Consider the following 18612-nt stretch of genomic DNA (forward strand, 5'->3'; position numbering starts at 1 on the left):
ATACCTTACTGTAAGGATCTATGCCTTATGTTTTATTAAGCCTGAAGAGCATCAGGAACAGAGAGGGAATCTGCATTCCCTGTGTGCTTTCTATAAACCAACAAAAAGTAGCAATGGCTTGCCTGGAATGTATTTTTATATCTGAAGGAACCAGAGGACAGAGAAATATTGATGGGATGCAGGAAAATGAATGAATAGAAACAAAAAGAATGAGTCAGGTATTGAGTGATAAAAGCAGAGGAGAGATGAAGAAAAGCTGGCATTGGTATAAAAGGATACAGGAGCAAGAACAAATGGTTGGGGACACTGGTCAGAGCTGAGTGGCTTGAGAGAGCAGGTAAGGGAAGAGACAAATAGAAAGGAACACGGCAGAATGTAAGCAAAAGGCAAGTGGTCCTCAACTTGCAGGTAAATTTTCTGCTCCAGAAACCTCTGCCCCTTCTGCCCCCAGACCTCTACAACTTTCAGAGTCTTCAGTTTTTAGCAAACAGTTATAAAAGCTACCAGTAAAACAAAGATCTAATCTTTCACAAGGAAATTACCTATTACCTTCTTCTTTTTATTTGTTTTCTAATAATTGTCCTCTGTGAACACAAAGGTCTCTACTCTCCTGAGAATCTTGGATCAGTTTTGTGTGTGGACAGGTTCCTAGGGCTGCAGACTCAGAAACACGAAGTGCTGCCTCACTGGACTAGAACTGTGTGTGAATGCCTTTGCACTCAGCCTGACTGGGAATGGCAGACTGTCCTGCTAGGAGTCCCCCTTCAGAGAGGTGCCACTGTCACATGACAGACTTTATATATAGCACTAGAAAGACAGAGAAGTTGGAAATCTCAGAGCAGCAAAATAGCCATTTCATCTGTAGTTTGCACAGTGAATGCAGAATGAAGACAGCTCTTATATGGGCCTTTTTATATGTATATATATACACGAACACAAATTTATATAAATCATAGCCATTATTAAAATTGAGGTACTGGGATAACTCTTAGGATTACCGTTTCCTAGAACTATGAAAAGACAATAAAAATTGCTCATGCATATTCTTTGTACATGAATACTATACTCCAGCACAGTGCTATCTTGAGGTAACAGAATCCTAGCAACAGAACCTTCAGAAGCTTTACTGGAAAACTACCTGTCTATATGACTATCATCAGCTTTCAGCTGCCTAGCTTGATCATTAGACTGAAAGCCCTGCATGTAATGAAACAGTCCACATTACTCAGTCTATTTTGCAAAATAATCACAAAATTCCATTTTTTTCTCCTTTTCCTTTTCTTTTTTCTTTTTTTTTTTTTTTTTAATTTGGTGTAATGGAAACATTTAGACATTTAATTTTATGGTGACAATGTAAAAGTTCACAAACTTATTGTTTTATGCCCCACATTATCCCAGACAGGAGAAGGTTCAACACTGCATGAGCAAACCACATGACACAGACACAGTCAAATCACATGACAAATACGGTCACCACAGGACAAAGCTAGGGGGCAACACAGAGAGGGCTCAGGTGCATACGGTTACCTCACACACTAAGGCACCAGACAGAGAACTCAAACTAAGAAAAATGCTTACTCTATTCCCCACCCTGTGCCTCCAAAAATCACCCCCAAGGCCAGAATGGTCCCTGCCACTGCACCTATTAGCCTGTTAGCGGCCATGCTCACTGTGTGGAGGGAAAAGGGAAGAATTTTTCAGGAAATCATCACATATATGTCTGAAATGAAAACATGAAATAATTCCTCAAAGGAAGACTTTATGATATAATCCACCATTGGATAAACAATTCAAATCTCCTCACAAACCTTGTTTACCAAATATTGTAGCTTTAAAAATTCTGAAATGAACTTTATTTGGTTTTCTTTGAATGCTTGCAAGTATTTCAATGAGAAGTTTTCCTGTAAATTCCTTTCAGCTTGTAATTCTATTATTTACTGTAAAAGGGAACATCCTCAACCTACTGCTTATTTTAAAAAGCCAAAATGTAAATAAATCACAAGAAAACTTTCTTTTTGATCACCAGAAACTTACTGTATCCATAGTATAATTAAAAACTGTTTGGAAACAATTCCACCTCAGGAAAAAACAAGGAAACCCCAACTTTTAAATTCCTTCTTTTACTAATTAGTAATATTTTTCTTTGTTACTGCATTTATCAATAGAACTCTCTGTTTATCTATATGACCTAAAAACAGGCAACACCTTTTAAAATCAAAAACCTACTCTACAAACATGCTTCAGGTAACACCCTGGAAATTTTGATATGTTCAGATAGTCTCTCTTAAGACATCGAAGCCTTATTTTTAAAGGGAACTCCTTTGAGGGAAAAAAATCTGTATATCTCCTGTGTTAGAGATTAGAAGTTTGATAGATTCATTGACTCACAATAGACCACAAGCAAACAGCTGAATTCCCTGTCAAATGGGAACTTTTCTAAAGGAAAAAGATTTTAATAGACTTCATGCTGAATGAACTGTGTTTTAAAATATTTTGGTAATTTTTTTCCTGTTTCATAAATATACACACACAAACACACACACACACACACACTTGAGACATAAATTCTATATTAAAATAAACACACACTACTCCACTAGTAAAATAAAAAGCCTAATTCTGCAATTTAAACTGCCATGAAGAATCTCGTGTGTATGTGGAGTCCCACTGATTTCAAAACTACTAACCCACACTAAAGTAATTCAAGTTTCTGCAGTAATCAAAAACTAACAGCAAGAACTCTTTGTCTTCCCCAAACTGCTAAAGGCTGTGCACATCTGCTAGTACAGGATACAGTAGGTTGCTGAGTTGGAGTATTCAAGAGTCGTGTATTAATAGCAACGTAATTAAGGACCATGAATCTTTTTATCCTGAAATAGAGAATGGAGCCAAAAAGCAATTGATGGATGATGGGAAAGTCTGAAAAGTGCAGTAGAATAGCAGACAATTGTCAATTATCACAACAATACATAAATAAATATACTTCCTAACTATACGTGTTCTAATTGTAGCAAGAAAGATGCTTGGATTTTTGGTGTGAAAAATCTTAAACCTATTAGATGCATTTTCACATCATGAGTGTTTCACTTCATTCAAAATTATGGCTAAGGAAAAACAAGTATTTTGGTTTCTGTCTTAGACTTGTAAACTGGCATATGACACAGGGAGTAATAAGGGATAAAAACTTAATGGAAGCTACTTTTAAGTATGTTGGGTCATTACAACAAAGAAAACTACTACTGTACTCTTCTGAAATCTCACAAAGGAATTCCTCTACAAGCACACAGAAAGAGATCATAGTAGTTCTGTCAGTGTTCAGTCTCCTAAATTTATTTCTAGATGATTCAACATCAGTAAATTACTGTAACACCATAAGAAAAATAATCCATCTTTTGAAATCAGGCCACCTCAAAAAATACAAAAGTACAGTCTGCCATTTTGCATAGGGCTGCATTGAAAAATGCAGTCTAAACTTTGCCTGTACCTGCTGGCAGAAATCCATGCACATACTATCATTTAAGACTTTTTCCCAGAATATTTCAATGTTGATGTATTAATGTTCAGAAAGGTATTTCCATTCTGAACTAGATGAGTTAATCTGATTTACAGTAATGTAATGATGATAAGTGTACCTTCTGTGTTACCCTTCCTACAGACCTTTTCACAGAGGAGGGAATCATTTCTTACCTACCAGATTTGGAAATTAACAAAGTAAAATTCATGTGCTCTCAGTGTCACAGCTGTAAATCCTGCTCTCCTCATCCACACACACAAAGAACAGAACAGCTCTGTAGTGTTGGTCTCCGTAATTTTTTTTAAGATTCTCTGAGCACCATTCCAGAGTCAGGAATCTTTGTAAGGGAACTGGACTGATGAGTAGCTTTGTAAGGCAGAGTACAAAGCAGGCAGCTCTACACTGAACAGTGTTGGGACTGGGGGTCCAGGAAGCACCTGTACAGATTCGCAGGTACAAATCTGGACTGGTCTAGAGAGCCTCCTTCACAATAGTAACTTGTTTCAAGATGATCTCTTCAACAGTTCTTGGCAAAGGTCTGCTGGAACCATTCTGCTAAGGGGTAACAGAAAAAGGCACACAAGCCAGATATAGAGCCATTCTAGAGGGACATACCAAAATCCTGTCCTTCCTTGAAACCTTGGATCTTTTAAAGTAATCAGTTAGAGTCTGAGTCCTCAGGACCACATTTTTAAACAACTCTTTTCTCCATCTGCCTTGCAAATAGGGCAGAAGAACCTGGAACTGGGAGCTTTATCTGTAAATGCATAACACTGGATGAATATAGTCTGATGCTGAATAGTGCCCTGATGACAGGAAAGACGTAAAAAAAAAAAAACCCTAGACAGCACAAGTCCAAAGATATCCAAAGACATTCTTTGGCAGAGAAGTCAGAGAGAAACTCAAATACTTCCCTTCCTCTTTGAAAAAACTTTTGGATTATTTCCTCAATAGCACCTGTCTATTTATATGTAGCTGAAATACATACTAAGTACATAAGAACAATGACTGTAAGAATAACTTAAGTTCTCAAAAATCTTAATTTCTTTTTTCTTTCATTGCAATATGATTTCAAGGAATCTGATTTTACCAGGGACATTCCACTTTTCCCTTTTTTATGCCACAGCTCTCTGAATTAGCTGGGACCAACTAAGAAAATTGAAAATCTCTAGTAAAATATAAATATTCAATTATCATATAAATAATAAGAGCTACACTAAGTCAGATTCTAATCACAATGAAAATGATCATAAAAAAATAGAGAATAAGGAACAAAGGAAAAAACATTACCTGTTGAAATCTTCCCCAAATTTATTTTAGAAAAGTAAAAGTTTCATCAATTGTCAAAGTAGAAAAACCTACTTCCTCAACATGAAGCAGAACTTTACTGTCTGGGTCTAAACACAGCTGTACAACAGCATTTGCTCTTTATATGCTATTTCTGCTACCATGTAGCAGCAGAAAAACATCATAAATACTTAAAGAACCCCAAAACTGAAACAAAACACAAACCCTTGGGTCCTTCCTCCTTCTTGCCACCAGTATCCCTGACAGGATCATCAATGCTGCAGTCTGTCCCAGCCCAGGAGAAATTACAAATGCAAGTGGCTTCATTACTACAAACCTGGAAAGAAAATAAGTGATAGCAGTTAGTTTTTAACTACTAGTTATTAACATGTCACACTGCATTTATTTAACATGTAATTAGACATTTAATTCACGGTATAAAACTTACCTATTTATATATGGTAACAATAGCACTGAGTGTTTGGAATGACACAACACACCTGAAAGCTTGCTTAAACCCTCTTAATACTCTCCCCTCCTAGGAGAAGCAGAACCGGTTCTATTATCACTGGCACTACACACCTGTACGGGCTGGGGAAAATAACAGCAATTTAGCTAGACTAGTTAGATCTTCACTAGCCAACTATCTGGACCTTGAGCCTGGATGCCCAGAAGGGATACAAAGGTTGAAAAGGTTCAAGACATGGTTACACTTGCAAACCTCTCATTTACAGCTTGCTCCCATGTAGAACAAAGCTGATATATTTTCATTGGTTTTGTCAGCATTTTTCCTAAGCAGCAATGAGGAATGCTTGTCTGGATTCTAAAAGAGAGGGAACAGTTCTTCCTACGTTTACATTTACTTGAGTGACCTCTTAAAAAGGACTTAGCACTCTAAATTTGCAATCTATTTATTGGATACAGAAAAACCTGTCCAATGGACAAACCCTAAAACATTCAATCAATAGTAAGAGTTAATCACTATAAACTTTCCATATGAAAAAAAGAATATGGAATGGTGTTGCTAGAAGAGGTTACTGTGGAAAAAAAGCATGACATGAGAAACAGACAAAGAATGAAGCGTTGATTATAGGACTAGAAATTAAATAAACCATTAGACAAACAGCTAATAATGTCTTTTGGACACTGGAACATAGTGTGAAAAAAAAAACCCAGAAAACAACCTACCCACAAATGATACTAAGTAGCACATAAGATTTTTTAATTCAACTTTTATCATGCTCTGCTTTTAAGAAGCACTCACTGGAGAATCTTACCCAAAAAGTTGAAGATAAACACATCTTATGGCAGGTTTGATCAACTGAAATACCCTTTTAAAATTAGGAATTGTAATTATCCAAAACAGAATAGGTAAGATAGTTCACTCACCCTTCATGTCCCTCTTGAAAAGTATCCAGATAATTTCTAGTCTCCTAGATACTTTATTTTCCAATTTTAAAATTTTCTTCTTTGTTTTGAACCTAACCCTCTACTTTGAAACACTCATATTCAAGTACAGACAAAAAGGAAGAAATAACCCCCCTCTTGTATAAAGTCTAGCCCTTTAGACAAGTATTTGTCTCACTGAATCCCACAGTGGAAAGGTTTTATTGGTATTTAAAACAGTGAATCTGTTCATCAAAACAGACCTAACAAATGATCTTATGGGTAGAATAACAGAACAATGTTCCTGAATGTAAAATTATACACTTTGGATCTGTTCAAGAATTGTTTGGAACCATTCAAGAACTCCCTCTCTGCTGAGGACCCACAGTTTGGAATTTTAATTATTTAAGCTGTGGGCTATAAATCTATGAACACAAGACCAACTTTATAAAGGTGTTAGTGTGCAGGAGAAATTTAACTGAAGATAGCAAGTAGCTTGAAATATGGATAGTACATTACAGAAGTCTTTACAATAACTAATGTCAAAGGTCTTTCTTGCTAGTAACAAACTCAACACTTTGGATATAAATGCAGAACCAATTTGACAACTTTCCTTTCTGATTTTTTTTTTTTATGCATCACAAAATGGCAGTCTTCCCCTGAATCCCACATTTGTGGTTTCAGATCGAAAGGTCTTAGGAAGACTTTCAGGTGTTAGGATCAGGTAGAGCAGAGAGAGCTGGGGAAGCTGAGCTGCTCGCTTCCAGTACAGACTCACCCCATGACCAGAACAGACTTTTCCATTGGAACCAATGGGACAGCTGCTTATGTTCAAGGACTGAATTGGCAGGCACTTTTTGTCCAGACACATCATCTGAGGTCCACATGGAGCTCCATCCTCCACATAACCTAAATCCGTATCATCATCTAAAAGAACATGAGCACCACTAGGAGAAATAAGTTTTAAGATAGTATTAGTATTATGTCTGGAGTCTTTTGAAAGTATTAAAAGCATGTAAGCGTAGACACTAAAAGCCCCACACCTTTCTTTCATTTAAGCAGTCAGACAGACTGAACAAAACTGTAGAGTTTTTCTGTCTGTCCACAGCAATGACAACATGCTCCATTTGTTAAAATAAAAAGAAGTTTAGGTAAGGACTTAAATACTCAAGAAGGGCACCTTATGGTTTGGGGCTTTTTAAGTCACTGACAGACCATGCTTTTTTCTTTTTTTCCTTTTTCCTTTTTTTCCCAAATGCTGTGAAATACTATTGCTAAAAAAAATACTAAAAAAACTAACTTGCCATGTGATTTAAATAAAAACATTAGTGGAATAATGGAAGAATTAAGAATCACTGTTCACTCAGGACCCAACTATGTAAGAGAGTGTTCTTAGTGTGACAGCAATGTTGCCAATATCTTTAAAATACAAACCCAGTATTGTGCACAGACCCAGTTCTGCAGCAGACAAACTCATTTAGCTGTCCTTTAACTGAACAGTAGCTGAACATATTATCCTGCCACTACTCTGCAGTTTCCTCCCTCTCAGCCTTCACTTCACAACAGCTGTTTCTCTGAGTATTTAATACTCAAAATCATTATATTTAAAATATGGGTCTTTGGTAATCACAGACTTTCTCCACCCTCAGAAAAACATAATGCTGAGCATTAAGCTCTGACTGTGAAGTTCTGCTATTGGAGGGATCAGGTAGAAGATTCAGAAGGATAAGCCACATTTCACCCTCTTTAAATGTGGAATATTAGGCTTTTTATGGTTTGGGTTTTTTTTTAATCAAAATAAATACCACTCAGAATAATGATTTTGCTGCAATTACCTAAAATCCACAGAATCTTACATTTATGTCTATCTTAATTAAGTTTGACAGAGATAAATCACGTTGGAATACTGCATTGTCTTTTACCTGCAGTCCACTATACGTCCTTGATGATAAAAGGAATTTGGGATAATTTCTCCTTGAACTTGACCAACTCGTGGAACTCTAGTAAGATTAGTACAGAGCAAAAAGCCACAGAAAACATCACTGGAAAATGAAAACATAAATCAAAATATTACTGGAATAATATGAGGTAAAGTTACAAAAAAGAAAGTCTGGCAATGGTGCTGCTGATCACAGTACTATATTACCATAAGACTTTCAGAGTGCAAGCCTGGATGTAAAATATTTTTTTATTTACATGACAAGAGGCAGAAACAAGTCATCGATCATTCCAATGCACCAGTGAATGCTCACATGAACATAGAAAATATCTGTGCTCTAAGAACAATGCAGTACAAGTAAGAGGAGCCAAGCTGCACAAAGCTTTGCCATGTTAGGCTAAATCGCTTTTCCCTCTCTCTGGCAGTTTACACACCATATGTTAATGTTAAGTTTGAATTTTTAATTGAATTTTACTTCCCTTGCAGGACAACAGAACCGTAACAACAACTGTTAGTGTGCAGTTGTGTGTGCCCAAATTTTGGTTAAGAATCTGCTTCTTCTAATGTTATTTTATACCTGCATATATTTAAATGTGTTTTAAGATATACAAGATATATTTTATATCTTCAATAGAAGGATATCAGTTAATACTGACTGTCCTAAGTTACAGAAGCAGCTGGATGAATGCTGGAAATTGACTTTGTTAAAACTGAAAAACATGTGAATGGCCCTTCAGCCACATCATTGCCCTACATCTCTTTACTAACAAAGATCAGCTTTTATAGAAGTGAGGGGTTTAACATACACATTAGAACAACACTATTCTCATCTAAATATAAAAAAAATCCATTAAACTAGTCCTTTCCTTATGATCCTATGTGAAAAGTAATAATAAAAAAAGCCACTATACAAGCATCAAATAGTCAAAGAAGGAAAACACTATTCCAAAACTGAAATTTGTATGTACATAATTAAAAATTACAAAACAGAAGCAAATCAGGAGAAATTTAAGTCTATCCACTAATGATCATTACCTTGACAAGTAAATTTAATCAAATATTCATCTAGTAATGATCACATGGAAATGAATCGGGCCTAATGTCTAATGGTCTTCTCTGATCAAAATAAAGGTTGGAACGAACTTGAAACAGCCATAATCTGGTGTCAATCCCAGAGCAAGTGGACAGAGTGTGTGTATTTGCAGCCTAACTTATCCCTGCCAAGGCTGAGGTGTTTCTGCATTATGAACTTGTGACTTTTTATTGTCTTGTCCCTCAGCTCCTCTGAAATAAATAAAGGCACAGTATCATCTTCTGAAAATCCAGAATTCTTTATAAGTGTACTGCTGAGTCATTAATAGATTTTTTGGAGTGGAATTTTTTCAATATGCAAACTTTGTGAGGGAAAGAAGATTCAAAATAATGCAAAACAAACTACTGAAACATGCATGAAAAAGTATAAAAAGTAGACAGTATTAAACCATTACCAATCTATTTAAATTACAAAAAATCTCCCCCAAACTGAACTTACTGTTTGCTGCACTGAATCCATCGGTCTCCATCCTTTCCACAGTTTCCTTTTGTTGTACCTTCTGTATTAAGCTTTTCATAACAAAATTTGTCAGATCCTGAAGACTCTGTTGATGAAGAAAAAAGAAACATGCTTTCCACTGGCAACATGACAGCTTTGAAACCTGCAAAATTTATTGCAGCAGTTCTCTGTAATTTTTTTAATACAGAACATCAATCTAAACACACATGTATGTGCACAGATGGTATTTTCCAGTCACTACAAAAGAGAGAACTGGCTAAACTGAAATACCTTCTGGTATGTTCAAGATTTGCTCTGAACTTCTGAAAAAAAAGTTGCCTCCACAGTGTCTGTATTCTATTCTGCATATGAAATTTATCTGTGGTCTAATTTTGTTCACTTCATAACAGTTGCTCATAGATTTAATCTAGTTGTTTTTCACTGCAATTATTCCTGATCTGCATTTCAGAAGATTTTATATAGGACATTTATGATAAGCCTATGTTCTGACATCAACTCAATGTTTATTTTATTCTATTTTTCAGATGTTCACAGGAAACCAAATTTGAACATCCAAAGTGTAATTTCTACTTATTTTTAGGAGTAAAATTCTGAACTAGTAGGTTTTAAACCCATAATTATTTACTAAAGAGCTCATTTTTTTTTAAAATGAATTTTAGAAAAGAGAAAGGCACAACAATTATATAGAGGAAAATAAACTAATAATACAGAGTGGCCTCAGTGGCAGTTATGACACAATGCACAAGAACACACTAAATGCCAGAGTACAGGATGTTCTACACTGCTGAATTGTCTCAAAGTCATTACACAGAACATTCAGCCCCTCTCTGCTGCAAGCAGAGCCCATTGCAATTGCAATTCTATTTTACTCAACACCTCTGGACTTAAATCCATACTATGCATATTCAAGTTCACACCAATGCACTAATTTTCCTGACTTGGAGGACAGTGTAGGAAGGAGAGGCAAGGTAGAGCAACTTTAGCATGAACCACTGCTGGGATAATGGAACTGATGACTGTCATTAAAAAAAACCCCAAAACATCTAGGTTTGAACTATACCCAAAAAATCCTCAATCCCCTCCCCCTCAGGAGCATTTGCTGCCTTCCCCAGATCTGCAGCCACATCATGCCAGAACTATCTCACTGACACCACTCCCAGACTCAGAATTCCACTTCAAGCCAGAATTCCAATCAAGCCAGTCTCCCACTGCAGTCTACTCGCTCTACTGATCAGAAAACTTTAACTTAGAGTGACAGGAACAACAACAAAAAGGTACTAAAAATCCAAAGCAAAGGCAGGAATGAACTAGAAATAAAATACATTTAAGGTAGTTAAAGTCAACCTACTAGATCCCCAGATATATTTGCACTGATTATCTCTTGTCTTGCATTCACCATTATAGCAACGACCCTAAACAAAGCACAACATGTTAGCAATGAGAACTGAAAACAACATCTCCTTCCCCTCCCACAACAAATGTCTCATTTTCACTCTTCACATGCATGTTGAGAGGTATAATAGATTCCATGAATTTGGGTAGATGAAGTACACATTTTGGCCCAGATTCCCAAGCCAGTTTGTGTCCAATACATACTAACATTCAAGTAGTTGCTTTATACCTTTACACAATTGTAAAAAACTTATTAACATGGAGTGTAATAAAAGATCTACATGTAAAATGTAGAGATACCAAGTGAATTTCACTCCAAGCAGGAATTATTACTATTCACAGAGTGCATAAAGCACAAGCAACATTGATGTCTAAAGGATAAAATTTATGAAGAATTATGGAATACAAGATTTTAAAAAAATCAATGCCAAAACAAAACAAGAATGTGTATTTGGTTGATTTTCATTTGCTGATGTGCAGGGATTTAAAAAAACTGCATACCTGATTAGAATCACAGGCATACCCATCTTGTTTATGAAGATTTGGTGGACACTGAAAAAAATTAAGAATCTTTTTCGCCTTGTGTACTGTAATAATACATCAGAATATCACGTATGAAATTTTCCTGCTTTTAAGAAAATTTCACAGCATACAAAGGGGGTTGAAAACATAATTAGTGCAATAAACTTTAGAGCTACAAATAGAAATGAAAAAATTAACATCTTGAGCCATGAAACACAAGGTTCAAGACTAACTTCCTGCATATTCCAAGCAGAAATTAAGGAGGTGAGGCAAATGAAAACGAATGTGTTCAGTAAGAGGATATTTGGGAGCTAATACTGGGGTCATGTTTGCAATGCTGCCATCACAGGCATTTCAGTTCCACTACAACAGTGAGGGAGCACCTGGTCAGCCTACCAGTCCATTGCTTACAGAGCTTCAGGAGGTTTAATGATGTTGTTACGTTCTCTTGGCACTGGAAACTTCTTTGGTACAAACAAGTCACTAGGTCCAGAAGCCTCAGACTACTAAAATAAGGAGCAGACCATTGTTAAAGCTTTTCCTCATCCAAAAGGGACCTGTGAAAATTTGGAAAGGCTGTGCTGCTGCACTGGACTCTGTTAGCCAATAATCTGAGGGCAGCCTTTCTGGCTTGAGAAAGCCCTTCTCTCTCTCATTAAGAATGCTCCATCTACAGAGCAAACGATTTACAATAAAATATTGGCAACAGCTACTGTCTATGTGTTGATGTCTCAGATGATAAAATAAAAGGATATTGTTAATTTATTTGCATTTATAATTACAGCCAATGCCCAAAGAGATTATGATCTGTCCTGAATATCATTTCTCAAAGCTAAGAACTTGATGTGGTAGATGACTGCATCAGTTATGAAGTTCTTATAGAAACTTGAAGTTTATATAAATGGAATAAATATATAAACATTCAGTATTGAAAAGGAGCATATATTACCTAAAGCATCAAACTTGCTGTGCAAATGGAAAATGTACAGAATGTTGACTATGTAAAAGAACTCAAATTAAAAGAACATTTTGTTTGCTGTTTATTCCTATATTTTTGAGTATTAGCCAAAGGTTTTCAGGGCAAATGCGTAAGATTCACAACTTTTAAAATTCTCATACATGTGCACACTCTTAAAAAAAATAACATACTTTATACAAGTCTTACAAGGAGCAATTGAGGGATCTGGGGTAGTTTAGCCTGGAGAAGACGAAGCTCAGGGGGGACCTTTTCACCCTCTACAACTCCTTGAAGGAGGTTGTAGAGACATAGAGGTCGGCCTCTTCTGCTCAGGTAACAAATGACAGGATGAGAGGAAATGGCCTTAAGTTGTGCCAGGGGAGGTTTAGATTGGCTATTAGAAAAAATTTCTTCACCAAAATGGCTGTCAAACATTGTAACAGGCTGCCCAGAGACACAGTAAAATCACCATCCCTGGAGGTATTTAAAAGACACGTAGATGTGGCATTTAGGGACATGGTTTAGTGGTGGAGTTGGCAGTGCTGGGTTAATGGTTGCACTCAATCTAAAAGGTCTTTTCCAACCTAAACGATTCCATGCTTTTATACTCCATTAGCTATAATTTTCTACAGTTCTATTTTAAGGTATTTTATTTCACAAAATCTCAGTGTTATTACCTTTGAATACATTCACATTTATAGTGTATTCTTATTAGTAAGTCATAGACCAGGCAAAGAATAAAGAAGGATGCCTGACACAAATACTATACACTAAATCCCAAGATTTATAAAAACCAAATAAACCTAAAGGAGTCATATTTTGAGTCCACATAGATTATTGTTTTCATGAGTTTGCAACAGTTTATACTCCACTGTTACATCATCATTTTGGGCATATGACTGTGCAGTTTGTTAATACAATTTTCCTGTTCAATGAATAAAAAAAAAAGGGGGCAAACAAACAACAGTGCAAGCAGAGAACAGTTCTGCACACATACCTGCCCAGAATCCCCAGTGCAGAACTCTGCAATGTCACACTCATTCACTGCATATCGACAGTCATAACCTCGTGGAAAAAACTAGAAAATGAAAAATATAGTTCAGCACTAAGATTACATTGACATAAGCTGCTCCTTTTCCTTCTACCTGAAACACACTTTGAACTTTAATAGGCTGCACGTGACTGCCATGGACAACTGAAAAGAACAATTGATATATGGCAGCAACACTCACAAGACACGATGTATTACAGCAGGGTCCATCACTACAATGAGCTCCGTTAGAAAGAGAGCACTTCTTACAACAGTCTGCATAGCATTCCTGAAGAAAACATTAAGCAAAAAGTTTAGTCTTCCATTTTAAGCAAGTCTTTTTTCTTCACAACCTTTTCAACAACAAACTATTACATACCAGCAGACAAAAGATTCAGTTTAACACTGATGATCTGAAATTATCAGCGGAAGAAGCCTTTGCACTACTCAAATACTAAAGGGAAAACAGTGACATACAATGCTATAGTAACACAGGGATTCTGAAGCCTGTGCCAAATTCATGCTGCTTAGTTAAATTGTATTCAATGCAGAAAAAAAACCCAATCTAATTACAGGTGCAATTATATTTAAATACTAGAACTAGGACTCAAATCTAGAGGGAAGATTTTTGCAAAAACATTATTGGAGTATTTCTGCACTAGAGAAGAAAATGACAGTTTACTTGTTCTGTCTGGATGCAGGCACCAATCTTCCAAAGTATCAGTAAGGAGTCTCCCACTCCAGACATGCTCTCAAAGAAAAGTTAAGGGGTAAGCACTTCTCCAGTGCAACTCAAAAACTGCTGGGAAACAGCTGTATCTTGTCATTAGTATAACAGGAACTGTGCAGAGGACACTGTCATTGCACCCACTGTTATTTGAAAAAATGTTTTTAACACAGGCCCTTAAAGAAATTGTTCCCAAACAGGCAAAACAAATCCATTTCCATAACCTTTCCCCCCTCCCTTACCAATCACTTAATTTATCTTAATATATTTTGTAAGAAAGACTGTGAAGTAACGTATAACTCTACTTGCCATTCGGAAACCGCAATCACATTCCTCTCCTGCTTCTACATATCCATTTCCACACTCGGTGGCTTCAAACAGCTGAAAGAAAAAAGCCCCCACCCCAAAGTAAGAATGAAACCAGTGTCAAGTGACTTTTGTGTCACGTACAACCCATTTCTGTGATGCTACACAAATGTGCTGTCCCAGGCAATGCGTGTGCCGTGCCTCAGTGATGGAAAGGCGGCGTGGTTTTCAAGTGCTGCTCATCAGAATTTTTCTGACATGAAAGGTGTTCAGCTAAATCACAGGAATGCTGGTCGTCTTTAGGAGAATACTGATCTCAGAAACTCATGACAAATAGAGACACTACAATAATATTTAAGGGGGATGACATTTGAACTTCTGTTCCATGGACTCCAAGTTCTCTGATAAATCATCCTTCAAGAAACCGGTCCACAATATAATCTACTCGGGTACCCACACTTGCTCATGCAATGAGCTACTGTCTATTCCTGTGCAACGTTTGTGCATAAAAACAATAAATATAAGGAAATACTGCCAAGAGGAAGTTCTATGTGCCTTATTAGTAAGTTATAAACAACCACACACAGATAGTACTAAACAGCTAATCCTAAAACCAGATACATACACTACAGATAAATCCTGCAGTTCAGGATGATGCAGATTCTATACTGGTTTCACATATCATAATTTTGATTAAAGATACTTTTCAGTCTTGTCACAGAAATAATTTTGCAAGAAGCTTGTCCGTTTTCAATATAATTCTACTTTAAAATCATATAAGAATATCAGGAATCGCCAGTTTAATTGGGATATTGTCAACAGAAACATTAACTAGAATATGGCTGAAATGAGAAGTTAAAAGTTAAAATGTGAATAGAAATCAAAGGGTGCAAGATGTGAGTAAACCGTTCTGCACGGCCTTAGTGGAAGTAAAGCTGTTGAGAATCATCAAGATATGAAACAACATATAATACAATACTAATTATATATAAACTTGTATGGAATTCTTCTCTGGTAGTTTTGGTTGGGGCAGGGAGGAATGATAATGCCTAATAAAAAAGAAATAGAACATTTCACTTTTGTTGCATAAAGCACATAGGTAATCAATAGCACCTACAATTTGGGTGCCAAAAGCAAAACAATACTGAAGAAATATCCGTATGTGCTTTTCTTCACTAGCAGTGTCGACAGGATTAAAAAAATTGATTTCTTCCCCCCCCGCACCCCGTAAGCTACTGTTTCTACTACACTTTGGTGTAAAAAATAAGATCTCTTATTCTGAAACTGAAATTCATTTCTCTATCAAACAAGAAAATTACAGAACACAAGCAGGCACACACACATTTCCTATGGCAATCAGGAACTATTTAATGTTTATATTCATGTCAGAGCATAACTCAGGTTATAATTTAAAAAATGGCATCATGGTGACTGCTTAACTCTGTTTTACTTACCTAAGGATTAAACACATGGTTTTCTACCTTACCTCCTAACCTCCAAATAACAGGATTCCAAACATTGCATGATTATTTTTCCCCCCAAGAACTTCAAAGCTGTGAAGGACTGGCACAGATAATATATAAAGATAATTCAACCATTTCCCCAGGAGCATTTTCCCCAACATAAATCAGATTTTTATTCTGTATAGAGTCCAGCTGACAGCTTATTCACATTACTATGCCTGACAAGTATCATTAAAAACTGAAGCTGTGTTTTTCTATTTCCCTACTTACTCCTTTGTGTAAGAATTCTTGCATTCTTATTCTATAAGCAAAGATTGCCACCCTGGGAAAAGAATCCAAACCACTCGCACAAGCAAAAATTTTTTTTAGTTAACTGTGCAATGTGATGGTCCAGCAAAGGGTACAGCACAGTAAACAGAACAGTCTAATAGCCTCATGTGGTATTAAATTCTACAAGGACAGCAAGTTTGACACTATGATTAAATAGAATATTAATACTTTGGATTGCTCTTACTTGGCAAAAAGAGCCACGTGGAATATTTTTATACTACTCAGCTTTAGAAGGATGTCATGCTGACATTGTCTTAGAAAAAATTATGTCCTCGGTAAGTTTTTAGGCAAAAAAAGCAATGGTACAAGTAAACAGCTATGAATTACAGAGTTTGCTAGATGTAATGAAACGAAGTTAACATTGAGAACAACCAAAAGTTACTACTGTCTGTATGAAATCAGCTATGTATTTCCATTTCCTAATGTGGTAACTGGCATTCTTTTTAACACCCTCAGACACAAAGTCCAAGAATTGAGTGTAGGTGGAGCATAAACTATGATCTCACTTCTGGATTTATTTTGCACTATTTCCAGCTTAATAAGTAGTGCATTTATGCTGAATGTTATAGTTATCATTATTTGAGTATGAAGAATTATGGAAAACAAGTTGCATTCCTCTCAATATTATTTTTAAATGCTAGAGGGATGAACAGTCAGCTAATTACAACCTCAAGAAAATACCCACAGATATCTGAATAAATTTGAGAACAGATGTGTGTCAGTGAAATTATGACATTTTCATTTCAATGTGTAGCAGATGTCCTGACTACCAATTTATTTATTACCTTTGTTGGCCTGTTAAAAAGACAGGCACCTCCCCCACGAAGTAAAAATTCTTTGTATTCTGCAATGCTGCATTTGGAGAATTTCCTGGAATGGTATACCCTAAAATAGCAAAGAATTAGGTGAGTAAATGCCTTGAAACACCACCAGCTACTGGAAAGGGGCAAAGGGGTCACAACATTTTTTTAATACTGTAAATCCCAGTTTCTTACAACCACTGTGTGCAACAGTATGACAGCTCAGTCTTATTCTCAAACAATAAAATCAGAACAAAAGAAAAATTTTAAAACATTTTGCATTTTTATATTTCTACTTTATGAATGTATAGTATTTGTAGCTTTTAAACTTCTTAATAAGGTAACCCCACATTATAGTAGTTGCTATTCACCCTTTCTATTGCATGCATAATCCAGGATCCTCTCAGGTTTGTTTTCAGCACCTACAAGATGCTACAGTAAGAGGTTTCACAGCTTAATACAGACTGGTAGAAGAACAGTTTCATCCCGTTTTCTTCTGTCATATTTGCTAATCTCATTTCATGTCTCCCTAGTTCTTACACTGGAAGAAAGAGTAATCATTTGTTCATGATGTTAAAGACTTCTCTCATATTTCCTCAACTCCATCTTTTTCCCAGACTACTGAAAATGTACTTTATTAGTAATTTCTCATTCAGAAATTGTCTGATGTATTTATTGGTCATGTTTTGAGATCTGGGAACGAGATCTATTCACACTATTAAAGATTGGGGTAACCGTGCCATAAGGAGGTTCTCCATTCCTTTCCTAACAGTTCACTGCTACTGAGCTATTTCCCCACTGAATTATTCCATACAGAAAAACTGTCTTCTGATACTGATGGAGTTAAGAGAAAAGGCTTTAAAGTGCAGCTAATTATTCACTCATTTCATTAGTCAGTCCTTTTTCAGCTTCTGCTTGACCATCCTCTGCTCCTGGCTTTTGTTTACTGTTAACCTTTTCTACAGAATAGGCTTATTCCATAGCCTCCTCTTCTTCTGATATTTCCATCCAAGACCAATACTTTGATTAGTTCACCATGTGAAGGAAGCCAGTATCTATTCTGATCAATGCCTTACATTGGATTCCAGAAGCATATTTATGGAATGATTTTCTGCTGCATTCATACAGTGGCTAACAATTACAAGTCTACAGGGAAGCCACAAAGTAACTCTACTGGAGAACCAATTTCCAAATATCATATGAAGAAACTCAGCTCCCTCTCTCTTATTTGTAGCTAATTTTCTCCATGATTTTTGCAATCAAGCTTCCACGGTGAGCAAATTCTGGCAGGAAGTGATTTATAAGACTCAAACTCCTATATTTCAGAAGTTATCCTTTTCTAATCAATTGCTTACAGTATAGAGAGAAGAATCTTTGGCAGTGTGTGAGGGTAGAGGGCAATGAAA

At 36.2% G+C, this 18612-nt stretch overlaps 1 protein-coding gene across 7 annotated transcripts in view; it reads right to left on the bottom strand.

Annotated features, from left to right (window-relative positions):
* Positions 1–18612, bottom strand: part of ADAM23 (ADAM metallopeptidase domain 23) — an 80443-nt gene that overhangs the window by 21848 nt on the left and 39983 nt on the right. For all 7 annotated transcript variants that reach the window (XM_069022216.1, XM_069022222.1, XM_069022220.1 and 4 more), the window contains 10 exons: positions 17192–17291; positions 14617–14688; positions 13783–13869; positions 13548–13628; positions 11572–11622; positions 11027–11090; positions 9658–9763; positions 8110–8229; positions 6966–7134; positions 5027–5138 (listed from right to left, as the gene is read on the bottom strand). In XM_069022216.1, coding sequence (XP_068878317.1) covers positions 5027–5138; positions 6966–7134; positions 8110–8229; positions 9658–9763; positions 11027–11090; positions 11572–11622; positions 13548–13628; positions 13783–13869; positions 14617–14688; positions 17192–17291 — 962 coding nt within the window. The remainder of the gene's footprint in view (positions 1–5026; positions 5139–6965; positions 7135–8109; positions 8230–9657; positions 9764–11026; positions 11091–11571; positions 11623–13547; positions 13629–13782; positions 13870–14616; positions 14689–17191; positions 17292–18612) is intronic.

Source organism: Aphelocoma coerulescens, chromosome 7 (assembly GCF_041296385.1).
Source record: "Aphelocoma coerulescens isolate FSJ_1873_10779 chromosome 7, UR_Acoe_1.0, whole genome shotgun sequence".
NCBI lineage: Eukaryota > Metazoa > Chordata > Aves > Passeriformes > Corvidae > Aphelocoma > Aphelocoma coerulescens.